The sequence below is a fragment of the Blennius ocellaris genome, assembly GCF_963422515.1.
Source record: "Blennius ocellaris genome assembly, chromosome: 19".
Taxonomy (NCBI): domain Eukaryota; kingdom Metazoa; phylum Chordata; class Actinopteri; order Blenniiformes; family Blenniidae; genus Blennius; species Blennius ocellaris.
The window spans coordinates 10,881,176-10,894,034 of record NC_137668.1 but is presented as its reverse complement, the minus strand read 5'-3'; the positions used below and the strand labels follow the sequence as shown (position 1 = coordinate 10,894,034).

Below are 12,859 nucleotides of genomic sequence, written 5' to 3'. Positions count from 1 at the left end.
GTCCGTGTTAACAGGGACTAATTGGGCACTCACCGTTCTGCTCCCGCTGCACACCCGCTGCTAACAGGTCGGGCTCTCCCAGGCTGATGTCGTTGAGCCGGGTGCCCAGGCACTCCACGCACAGCAGCTTACACCATTCCTCGGCATCCAGCTCTGCACACACACACACACACACACACACACACACACACACACACACACACACACACACACACACACACACACACACACACACACACACACACACACACACACACACACACACAGTTATGGCATGTGCAACACCCTCCTCCTCCTCCTCCATCACAACTGCATACATAATAAAACACAATGTCCAGTTTATACTGCACGACTGTTTATGCACAAACACATAAATTGCCCAGGGTATTTCTGAATAAAACGTTGCATGCACAGGACACGAGTCCGGCTAACAGTAACCAGCAGCGAGCGAAATCAATCTGATCGATTTGGTGCAGATTAAAAGAGGCAGAGGGTTCAGAGAACTGCCGGCGGCAGCAGAGAGCCGGGTTTCTCCCCTTCTTCTGCCAATACTGAGTTCAAAGGCCACACAGCATAAGTAGATCTGCTGGAACAATAGGGCTAAAGTCACGTTAGAAAAAGAATGAATAGACGGTTACAAGTTTCACTTTCTTCAACCATTAAGAAAATGCTTGCCAGGATGTATTAATTATAAACAACATATCAAATTAAAGTTCAAATTATTTTTCTTTTATTCAAATCAAAAAAAGAGCATAAAGTGTCAACATTTGGTGTAGTTCTGTGGCTTAAAGAAAGACCAGTTTAGTCGACGAAGACATCTGTTCACCTTGATGCTTGTGACGCTGACTCTGTAAATAAGTCATGAAACATCCAACATCCCATTTGTTTACATGTCTATAATGACAGATTTTTCAAAGGTTATGAAGAATCTAATTCATGCCCAATATAATGGAATAATAACAGAACAGTAAGCGGAAAATCTCTTTGTTTAATTAAAGGAGGTATAATGAAAGAAAAATAACCAACAACTTTAAACCAATCAAATGCATAATATTAGATGTTTTCTTCTCGTAAGATAGGACACCACTCACCCTGCTCATATGGTGACAGTTTTTATGGATGGCAGCAGTCAAATTTGGTCACATCCAAACAATTATAGCCGCAGAGATAATTTTCAATCAATCAAGCGTTGTGAAGGTCCATTACAGAAGTGTTAAAAAAAAAACAAAGCATACATTAAATGATTTCTCAATAAAAGTAACTGCGGTTTCTTTTTTCCCATTACTGGGAAATGTATTGATATAAAAGGAGTGAAGGACATCACAGTGCTGTACCCCAAGACCTGAAGCTGAAAGATCAGTGATGCAGCAGTAAACATCCACTCCCTTATTGCTCACCAAGTAGTTTTAGCAGCTAAGCCAGACGATGAAAGTGGATTTGTGAAAACATACATGCAAATGGCTGCAGAGATCCGTGAACAACAGTCTGAAGGGAGCCATATATCCTACATTTGGATTATGTGAGGTTCCGAGAGAAAAAGAAAAGCCAAAAATGAAGGATTATTGGATTTTGCAGCAGGAGGCACAGTTTAAAGCAGTATAATGTTGCAATTGCATTAGATTTCTTCTTTGAATGTCGAAACCTCCACCAATAATCAGTCATATACTTTTTTTTTTTTTATTGTAGCTACTCATGCCCGTTGGTGATTAATCAAAGGAAAACTTTTGCTTTTGCTTATAATGGCACCAATTCAGTTTGACTCGTTATGACTTGTTTGTCAACAAACAGTGAGCACATTTATTGTCTGTATTATTTATAGTATTTACTGTATTTAATGTATGATAGTAAACAGCTATGAAATCATTGCAAACGTGCATTGGTTTGATGTGGTTAGATTTTATGACAATAGTTCGCAAAACCATCTGCATTACATGGAATTTCATCATGCTGCAATACCAAGAGTTAACTGGCTGTCAAGAAAATATAATATTAATCACATTTCACCACTTTACAGCCAAAGTTGAACAGTGTCAAACTGATCTCTTTTTAAAATGCATGGCAGCAATCTACTCATTAACTTTTACCTTTTGTTTGATGGATTTGATTAGTTGGACATGACTGTGTGCGACTGTTCAAAAAACTTGCCCACACAAATCTGAAAAATATATTTGCTTCCTGCAGCCTTCCATTTCAGTTGCCGTAACACCAACATGTGGTATCTTGCTCGCTGAATTCAAGCACAAACCAAAATGAGAGAAAGAGAGATTTCTCCTAACTGGGAGCAGCATTTTCTTTAAATGATATGAGAGTCTCCTTATTAGCAAGAAAGTGAATCACTGAAAGAATAATCTCAAGGAAATCAGACAAAAATCAAGACAATTACTGTCTCCTTAAAAAAGTGTGGCAAGTTATGTCTGCGATGCACTTAAAGAAAAGAGGGCGCTCATTGTACGATGGATTCTATTATTGGAAGCTAAGTGGAGACAAACGAATCCATGAATCAAATTTGGGAGTCTGTATGACACTTTTTTTTTCCCCATGACTTAACAGGGAGGAAAATTGGTATTCACCAAAAATAAAGTGTTTTTTTCCAATTGTCTTATCTGAGCTTTTGGTGGAAGTCACCGAAGTGCGAAATGAGGCAAACGACAGAGTTATTTATCTTTGTGAAGCTTCCCAGCTCCGGGGAAATGTGGGAATATGCAACTACGGCCACTCGTGTGCAAGCCGACACGTGGAAAGGTGGCAAAGCAGCCGTGTTTCTGTTAATCAAAAATCATCAGCTTGTGTAATACGTGTGCAAAGAGGTATTCTCACTTCATTCACTGCGGACTATCTTGTGTAATCGCCGGCATAGTAGGGGAAAGCTGTTTGTCAGATCAGCTCTGACAAACACAGTAGATGGGGCAGATCTACACTACTTTGCAGGGTGAAGGAAAGGTCTGCTGCTGCCTGAAGCGCTTCATTCACACACAAGAGGATTCAGAAATTCACACACATTTACAGGCAGCATCAGCTCTGCACTTTAGCTTTTTCTCAAACCTCCCCAGATTCAGCTTTTTCTCTCATTCAAACCTCCCCAGATTCAGCTTTTTCTCTCATTCAGAGTTACTACGGCCTTAAAGTGCCTCTAAACTCCCACACTTTTTTAAAATATTTTATTTAGGCCACTGAGTGGAAAATCGCCTAAACAAACAGTGCATCAACACAGAGGCAGCCGAGTTACTCCATGTGCCGCGCATGTCAAGATATGTCAGAGGAGCCAAGCGGAGGTGTAGGTGTGCACAGAAAAAAATTGGTTGGAGCAGCATTTTGTGTCAGCGAAGAGTGTGTGGCAGGAGGAAAAAAACACGAGGTGATACTGGAGTGAAAATCGAGTCAAGAGACAGGCAGCTTACTTTGTTTCTTCTGTTTCAGCCCCAAAAAATGTGTATATCCGGATGTATTTATATTTTCTCAGGCCTGAATCGGCTCTGAAACTGGAGCATTTGGCACATTCGATAGTATTCACGTCATTCACTTATCTTCAGGTCACACTCTTATCTCTCTTCATCTCCATATCTGCCATCTGTAAAACTGTCAGAAATGTAAGATCAGCTTTCTTCAATGCCTTGGCATGAAGGCATCGAAAGGTTATTTTTAAAATAAAATAAATGTACGGTGAATTTCCTGAGGTCTAATTACTGTTTTATTTTAGAGAAACCAGTCAACCACTAATTTTTTTGGCAATTAAGTGTGTGATATATTCAAATACGCTTTGGTCCATTGAGTCCAGATTTGGCTTTTAAATCCAGACTCTCATTTCACTGTCATAGAGAGAGCGCATGAAAAGAAAGGGTCTAAAACAGGTGGGCTCTCGTGCAACAGTTCTGCAATACATATTTACTAAACATTGCCTTGGTGATTTGGATCTAATGCATATTTCCAGCAGAAACCTGAAGTTAAAGGTGCAGTGTCTACTGTTAAGAGACAAGCTTGATATAATAGACACTCGCAATATTCTCTGCTTGTGAGAACAAACATGTCAAAACATATTATAACAAGGTGACACTGTGTAGCTTCAGTTCCTTCTAAATGCAACAATTAACTGCAGCATAAAACTCAGAACAGAGTTTGAAACTCGTACACTTTCATGAATTGATAATTGAAGTTGTTTCATGTCCATGAATGTGCAGTGTGGATTAAGAGCTCATGGCACACGGGAGCAGTGTATTTGTCACACAGTGGCTGTGGCTTTAATTGTATGCACAGGTAGAAGCACTTCCTCAGCAGGAATCCTTCTTTATTGCTCAGCGTCTGAAAAGCAATATACCAAAATGTCAGTGCATCTGGCTCTTAAAGGAAACTGAAATGACTCAAATAACTCATCTAAACAATGCCCCAGGGATGGAAAACTGATCGTTGTGAGGGAGGAAAATTTCATCTTGCCGTATTGTGACTGAGTACATCCACCACAAAGAATTTTGGGAATCATGGCAGCTATTTTACTGTGAAGTAATAATTGCATGTCTGATTTTAATCAACACAAGTTTTTGTTGTGGTTACATTGTTTATTTTCTCGACTTTAATTCAGATTCTGAGTATTTTTGATGATATCTGGTTCTAATGCTCTTATAGTTCCCATTATTGGTTTATTATTATTTTTATTATTAAATCATTTTAATTTGAATGATTGGGTGTAAAGTACAAGAGTGGCCAGGTCACCAACTTCCCATATCTGCATCCCAGCGTACTGTACCCTGGTCTGTGCTCAGATAAAATAGCAGATGTGTATCGGGAAACACCCGCATACTTCAAATTCACGGAAAGAAAGTAAAATGAGACAGTTGAATATAATACGTTGCAGTGAAATAAATGCAGTGAGATCGTCCTGTAAATACAGACTGTACATTAGCTGCCGGGGAGTTAAATGTTAATGAGTTCAGATATTCTGTAGAAATGAAGGCCGAAAGGAGGTTGGTGGACACAGGGTTATAAAAACATCTGGTGGTGTGAGGAGAATGAGAAGACAGAAAGGTGATGGCAGGAAAACAGTAAAAATGAAAAGTTCAAGAATAGACGTTCAATAAACCCCCGTATCTCCATTTCTTGTGCACCGAGGCAGACGAAAGACAGATGTTCATCCCTGTCTGTTAGCGGGAGCAAGTCAAGGTGCATCCCTGTTGTCTTGCTCTCAGGTCAGAGTCTCGGTTTTTCATATTCAGTCTCTCACTCCTCAGTCTTCCTTCACTTCTGTTAAAATTTTTCACACACCACCTCTCGAGTTCATCCAACACGGACGATCAGAAGCATGTCCTCAGAATTTAAATAAGGACGCAAACACATGTAATCAGTGCCCGTTACCTCCCCATTGTTTCCACTTCAGTTTGTGGGTCTGACTGATTTCAACTTTGCACAGAGGGGAAAGGAGTTGCTCACCTGATTCACACGCAAATGTCTTGGACGAGTCATCAACGAAGATGATGGCCACGGCGTGCTTCTTTGTCTCCCGCGGTATCCGGGTAATGTTCTTGATGTTATGGAGCTCGGTGATCTGAGGAAGGAGAGAGTGGCAGTGGCGCATTACATTGAGTGAACGCAGCCACCAGCGGCAGCATCCAGCCTTAATTGCCAGCGCGCACAGCTTTGCTGAAAGTGTAATAGCAGTTACAAGCTGCGCAAATAAAGAGTAAAGTAAAAGCGAAGCTGAAACAGGAGGGATCTTAAAGAATGAATAAATAACAGGAGTTATTAAAATGATTGTCTCACTGTGTGAAACATGACTTTTTGCAGACAAGGTCAGGTTGTTGCAGTTTGTCGCCTGCTGCAGAGGTATGTGTAACAGAGAAGTGTTATTTCTTTTAACAGTATTATGAATAAATGTGATCGGATGCTCACGCTGTGTACAGGGTGCGTCCATCCTTCAAGTGCATCTGTTTTATTACTCCTCCAGAGAGGAGTGCGATCACAAGCATCTAAATCATTTTACCATGAGATTGATTGTGAATGAAGAAAAAAAAAAAGACAAGACAGCGAGAGAGAGAGAGAGAGAGAGAGAGAAGATTACATTTAATTGAATATCATCCACATTTACAGGCCATTTTGTTCAACAGTCCTCTCTCTGTTCACTCAGCCTAGTAGATAAGGCCCATTACATTATTGTAGTCCATTGTGTGCTAAATGTGGGCCCTTTGCCAGACTGTGGGGAATGAATTAGCTGGGCTCGGTGCCCGTATAGTAAAGCCTGTCAGTTAAAGGTTAAAAGACCAGACCCAATAACACACAGAGCATATGTGGACTACAGATTTTTGTGTTCGATAACGTTACATGCAATACATTTCCCCCTCCACTGTCATATTTCAATAATGTTTAAAAAAAAAAAAAAAATTGAGCTGAGGCTAAAATATTAGAAGAAAGCAGATGTTTTTCATTTGTTATTTCTTATCCCTCAAAGATTATATCTAAATATTTAATATGAGCCACGATGTGTATTTGTCCTCAGGCAGGCAATTCATAAAAATAAGTGACAATATAAAGCATCAACGATGGGAGTCTTTGAGCCATGAATTCCTCTTTAATCATTCCCTGCTTGTGTCTGGTACGCAAGTGTGGATGTTTTTGGTCTTTATAAAGATGACAGGAGACACATTCTTCCTTATCTCCTCTGGATATGTGTTTGTGCTCTCGTTCATTTTAAGCCAACGGTTTTTAAAAAGGAGGGGCAAATATCCCCTGGAGGACTCCAGAGGGCTTCAGCAGCAGGAAAAAAGTTGAATTGCCTCTTCATCATGTTTTTTTTGTCCTTTCGTCATTTTGAATGAATCATGGGGGAAAAGAAGTACGTGTATAAAAATACTATTGGTTTGATTAAAACATTTTTTTTTTTAAAGAGAATTTGTCATAACAATGGAGATGAGTTGAAATTTCCCTCCAAGACATAATGTGAGTAAAATTTTATGCATTTTCATCTCCATGAGGAAAGTTGAGGCACTGACCTTCACTTGACCTCATCCACTGTGCGACCAATCTAAATGTGGTCAAAACCAACATTGCCCCACTGACGGGTCGCATGGTGCACGGAAAGATGCTTATTGCAATTCAGTTGGTCTTGGGCGATATGTACTTTGCTCATGTTATTATCGCCATTGCATTTTCCGATACACACAAGTACAATTTCCATTCGAGGCATTACAATACAGCACCAGTGTTCCACGTGAGCTGCTTCTGTCAGGAGCTCGGGAGAGAGAGCTTGAGGTCTGTTGCGCACACAGACAACAACTTTTCAGGTTGCTAAAAATATTGCTGAAAATGTGCAGTGACTGTTACTGTGTGGACCAGCGATGCTCACATGCTGCACAAGCAGAAAGAGAACGAGGAAATAGAGAGAGGAAGAATAAAACTGGAAGGGGGAAAAAAAAAACCCAATCCCCTTTGTGTTGATTGTGTAAATCAGCCACCAGTGCAGCCTATTTCCCCCCCAAAAGCACTGCAGCAATGAATGGAGCCCTCAGACGGGACCTTTCTTGATCTTTGTGGCGATGCATTACCAGGTGCACTGGTGCATGCGTGCTCTCATCGCTCACTCCAGCACTGGGTGTATGATATGCCTCTGGGTTTGGGGGGGGGGGGGGGTACAACCATACAGAATGCCCGTTTGACAGCATGATGTAGTATGTGGAAAGACGCTTCATTCACAATACATGGCTGATACTGTAGGGGAAGCTAACAAAGTGGATCACAACATCTACCCAGCTTGGGCGTACAAGCATTCGGGGAAATTGGAGGATCTGCAAAAAAAGAAAAAAAAATCTGTGAAATTTTCACCCAAAAAACTGACAACTTCCCAACCTGACTCATAATCACAGGGTGGCACAAAGAGTGTTGATTTGTCTCTCAAACAACATCCGTGAAAGGAACCTGATGTCACAGGGTGCTATTATCTGCCGTTATCTCCTCTCATTACGATAAAACATTGTTCACGGTGCAACTCCTTTATCATCTTCTCCACTCACCATGATAATGAGCCATAATTGGAGTTTTCAAAAGGCTTAAGAGGTGGGAAGTAAGATATTATACTCTGGATTATTACTTTCCACAGAGGAAAAGCCCCCAGTGGACACGATAAAGTTGCAAAATGTGTCTTAATAGATTCTTAACTCCATCATCTGCGGCCAGTCGATGGGGATTTTATATGGAAATGAATACAAAGTACTTATCACTGAGCAGCAGTAAGCTGTTTTAAACACAAGATTTTTTTTATTCCTTAGGATTAATCTTCTTTTTCAGTGTAGTAAAAAAAAAAAAAAAAAATCCTACTATAAGAAACCGGATCTCAAACATTAAGAAGTCGATGTGATGTAATCTTATTACAAAGTGAAAAAGCTGAACCAAATGGAAGGTTTCTGTGTTTCAAATGGGAAGACATCTGAAGCCAAAATGAAATTCCTCTTTTTTTTTTAGTGGGCGACCACTGGCGTCAGGTTTTATCAGCTGAAGCTAATTAATTCCACCAGTTGGCCAAATTGCAAAATGAAAACTCTCGGCGGTTGCCTGGCAATTGTGCTCTGCATGTCGATGTCGGTAGCATTTAGACTCGGCCAGAGACTGCTCCCCGAGGAGCGTCACCAGGTTTAATCTGCTCTTGGTATTCAAGAAGACTCAGTGTGGTGAGACTAACTTCCCAGCTGAGGTCCTCTAAGAACGAGGTATACCAACAAGATCTTTCACACAGTATATATGATCCATTTCTGTTTCAGTGGCACTCCGGTAAGTCTTCAGGGCCAGCCGTGTGAAGCTTCTGCCCTCTATTCTCCGATTTCTCCCATTTGTAGCCAATGTTAATCAAGTTAATGGGTCATTATCAGGCTTCTGTTGAGCGTTATGACAACACAGTCATTAGTTTCAGGTGTGCTGGAGCACGGAGACGCCAAAGACATGCATTACATGGTGTTCTAACATTATAAAGAATCATACCTTTGAGAAATGTTAATGTTTTCCTATTGTGTGGCATATGCTGCACAAAAAATGGATCGACTTCAAGCTCACAGCATCCTATAAAAAATGTATTTAAACACTTGGCTTGCTAAGGCATGGCCAGTAAAGCACAACTAGAATATCAATAAAAAGACTTTTTGCTAATGATGTAATAACTTCATCTGCCATTTCTGTAAAATACTGTTTATAACGTGTCAGATAATATTCAAAATTGATTGTACAACATCCCGAGGATCTGTTATGGGAATCAGTTCCAGTGCTGGCAGCACTCAATAGCTAAGAGATGCTCTGAACAGTCACAACACAGAGGTAAAAGCTAAAAAAAAAATGATCAATCACAAGGAGGATCATTTGTATAGGTCAACAGTTGCCAGCTGAATGAAATAAATGATTAATGTTTTCAATATGTTTGATGATATGAAAACAGTGGAATTAGGATGCAGTCAAGCCATTTGTTTACCTTGTGGAAGCTCCTGAAGTAGGCTGCCTTTTCATCAGGGTACTTCTCTAACCGCCGGGGCCCTTTACTGGAGGCCTTCTTGAACACCAGCCAACACCGCCGGAAGATCTGACAACAGAGAAAGATGGCATTCCCGTTACAGAAAGACAACGTCTCTGGAATGGAGAAATAGATTACAGTAACTGTAGCAATAAACTATGGAAACAGGGAAAAAAAAAAAAAAAAAAAAAAAAAAAAAAAAGACTGTCGAAAGAGGCAGAGCCAAGTAAACACACAATAATGTAACCCGGAAGAGTTCAACTGGAAAATTCAGCTCCTCCTCCACTAAAACAAATCCAGCTACTGCCCTGAGACGATAACATATTAGAAGCTTTGCAATCATTCAGCAAGTCAGCCAGGTGGGGTATAGATTCTGCATTTCTTTATGTGCTCCACAGTGCTTGACGGCTGAAGACTAAATAATTGCAGATGGGGAAACAAGTCCCATGTTTATATGGTCAAAAACTCTCAATTGTTTTGGACAACTGTTGCATGAAATTTGCCAATAAATCTTCGGCTCTTGCAAGTCTCGAGGAAGTATCATACAAATATTAAGCGAGAGTTAACATTTGCATGCATGACTCAAACGCCATGAGACGTTCTTCCAGCATGACTACTGTTGCAACAACAGATCATCAGATGGCTAAAATCATCCTGCTCAAGACAGTCTAACTCAGACAGCATCAGAATTAGTGGATGAGCAATGCAACGTTCAGTTCATTCTGCTTCACGATGACAGGAAGAGCATGATTCAAAGTAAAATTTGTCAAGAACTTCATTACAAGTTTGCATCTTTAAACAAGTGTTGAGTTGTCACGGCCCAGAGAGATGAGGACCCATGAGAGAGAGACAATCACTGCATTATCATTTACATCTACGGGGTAATTCAAAGTCAGGAAACCAAAGTACCGCAACCAAACTCCCACGTGAAAGGAAAAAGCTACAAACTTAGGTTGACCTTTGCTGTAAACGATTGCAGTGCGAACCTCCTGTTTATATTCTTCAATCAATCGTACTGGTTCGCCTCAGTACTCCTTCATGTAATTGAGTCATGAAAAGCACCAACGTAAAGAAGATAAAACTGATTAATACATGGATGAAGTACTTAAAAAAGTGATTTCTCGGGATTGCCAAATAATTGGAGTGTTAAGAGATTAAACAGAGGGAGGAAGTACAACCATGATACTACATGAAAATTCACTTCATTGAATAACTTGCGTCCGGATCCTGTTAGTCATACACTTGAATAATATCCTCACGCACCTGTTCCAACTGATTGAGAATTACTAGAGCTTTCATTTTGGTCAGGGGCAACTTCAATTATTCTCCTCCTGATTGGATATGTGGGATTTGTGATGCAAATGTTTTATCTGCTCAGAGGACATTCAGGCACCTGCTACATTAAAGAAAGAGCAGATTTTTCTATGCTTTTTAACAACTGAATGAGTGATGAGAAGCAGCGCAAAAAAACATCTAACTGACTGAGTGCTTATTCTAAGATTATAAGATTTATTATGGGAAAAAAAATCCTTTTTATACAAGTATGTGAAGAACATTTTGAATGGTTTGCATGGAATTAAAGAGAATTTGGAAGGAGAACTTCCTAGTATGGGAAAGACACCAAACTCCAAATTGTTTGCAGAGTAGTTTGCATGGCAGTCGTCTCAGTCAGTGACTACGTCGATCAATAGGTGAATCACGGTGCTCTTCCAACCCCTCTGATAGAAACCGCACCTTCACCCTGGTGGAGCAAGTTGGCAGATTTAATTGATGCTGATTGGAAGTGGGAGACAACAACCTCTCCCCCAGCTGTCATCAGATCCAGATTAAAATGTTGCTAAATCCCGATGGGTGCACAGATGCGACACAACCTTTTCCCAGCTGAGCCCAGGCCTCTTCATGGCAGGGATTAAAGCACGTGTAAAAACAGCACAGGCAGGGAGCTTTCATGTGAAATAAGCAAAGCGCTTCTAACTTTAGAAGCGGATTGAGGAAAATATGTTTGGAGGTCCTTTAAATGGTTCCCTGATGCTTAAACTGCTACATGATGATTAAGTCTTCAGCATTCACCTTTCATTAGTGATGGTGGTTGTGGGCTGGAGCTGCAATTCAAGCTGTTCAAATTGACAGGGGGACAAATATATTGCTCACGTGTAAGGTAGGCCGCCGTGGAGCATGGAGCAATCTTCAGGCTTTAATCTGAACTCAAACAAAGCAGGAGACTCTCACCACCTTTTTATTTGCATCTTCACATGGACCTATAATTGGGTAATAATTTGGTTTGATCCCTGAAAGCATTTGTAAATGGCAGACTTTACGAGCAATTTGTGTCCTGAATCTTAACGTCTACATGCCTTTCCCAGTAAGAACTGCCTCACAGCAAATGCTGGGGAAAAATATGAAGGACTTGGAGAAAGCAGACATCCAATTTATCAAAACCTTTTGCTCGACAGGGAATCAGGTTCCTACAACTCATGTACTTTATTTGAAGTACATATTTTAATCGTAATTTAATAATAAATTTTATGGTTTTTTTCTGTGCCATGGCACCGTGTTAATTTATTTAATACCATTAAGGCAAATATGACCTGAAACTGCCAGCTTGAAAACAGCAATAAATTCTCTCAGGCTATGTGCACAAACATTATTCAAGAACTGGAGAAAAAAAAAAGAAATCACAAATCAACAGATAAGTTATGTCCCTAAGAGCTTTAGACAAGGTACAGGCTGCTCGACAAGCACAACAACTTTGTAACTCAGTATAAAAGTTGAATAACACAGTTAAGATGCTGCACTGAAATAACTTGAATTTGTATAGTGCCAAATACAACACAAAGGTACACAAACCACACGCAAATGTACAGATGCACACAACCCCGATTTTAAAAAGGATGCAATGATTTGTATGTTAAATAAGCCCCCCAGAGAGATGAACAAATAATCCCCGTTTCTAACATGAATGGTCAAACTGTCTCGAAAACATCTCTATGGTCTATTGTATGTAAGATATGAATTTATAAGATAAAAATGATTGCATTTGGTTTGGATAAATACTTCAGTCCCCATCCAAATCATTTTAGATTACCGGAACACAATCCGGTTCAATCAAATGAGCAGGAGATGATAGAAAATCATGTTGCTGGACGACAAACTATTCATTTATTCATCCATTTATTAGAGCCACTTTTCAAAGACTAGAATTGCATGGGGCCGGAACCTATTGAAGCAAACTGTGCACAAAGCAGGGTTCACACTAACCATGAACATGCAAACTGCTGGACAAGATCCAACTACTTTGAGGTAATCTTTTTTGTGAATTTCCATTCTCGTTGCTCGCAATACACACGTACTTTTGTCTTTAAAATCTGTTATTGAGTTAAATCTGCA

General features: G+C 40.1%; 1 protein-coding gene across 1 annotated transcript in view; it reads right to left on the bottom strand.

Moving 5' to 3' along the window:
* Positions 1-12,859, bottom strand: part of dok6 (docking protein 6) — a 49,688-nt gene that overhangs the window by 13,111 nt on the left and 23,718 nt on the right. The window contains exons 2-4 of the mRNA XM_080515206.1: positions 9,434-9,541; positions 5,419-5,533; positions 34-153 (exon numbers count right to left, since the gene is read on the bottom strand). Coding sequence (XP_080371332.1) covers positions 34-153; positions 5,419-5,533; positions 9,434-9,541 — 343 coding nt within the window. The remainder of the gene's footprint in view (positions 1-33; positions 154-5,418; positions 5,534-9,433; positions 9,542-12,859) is intronic.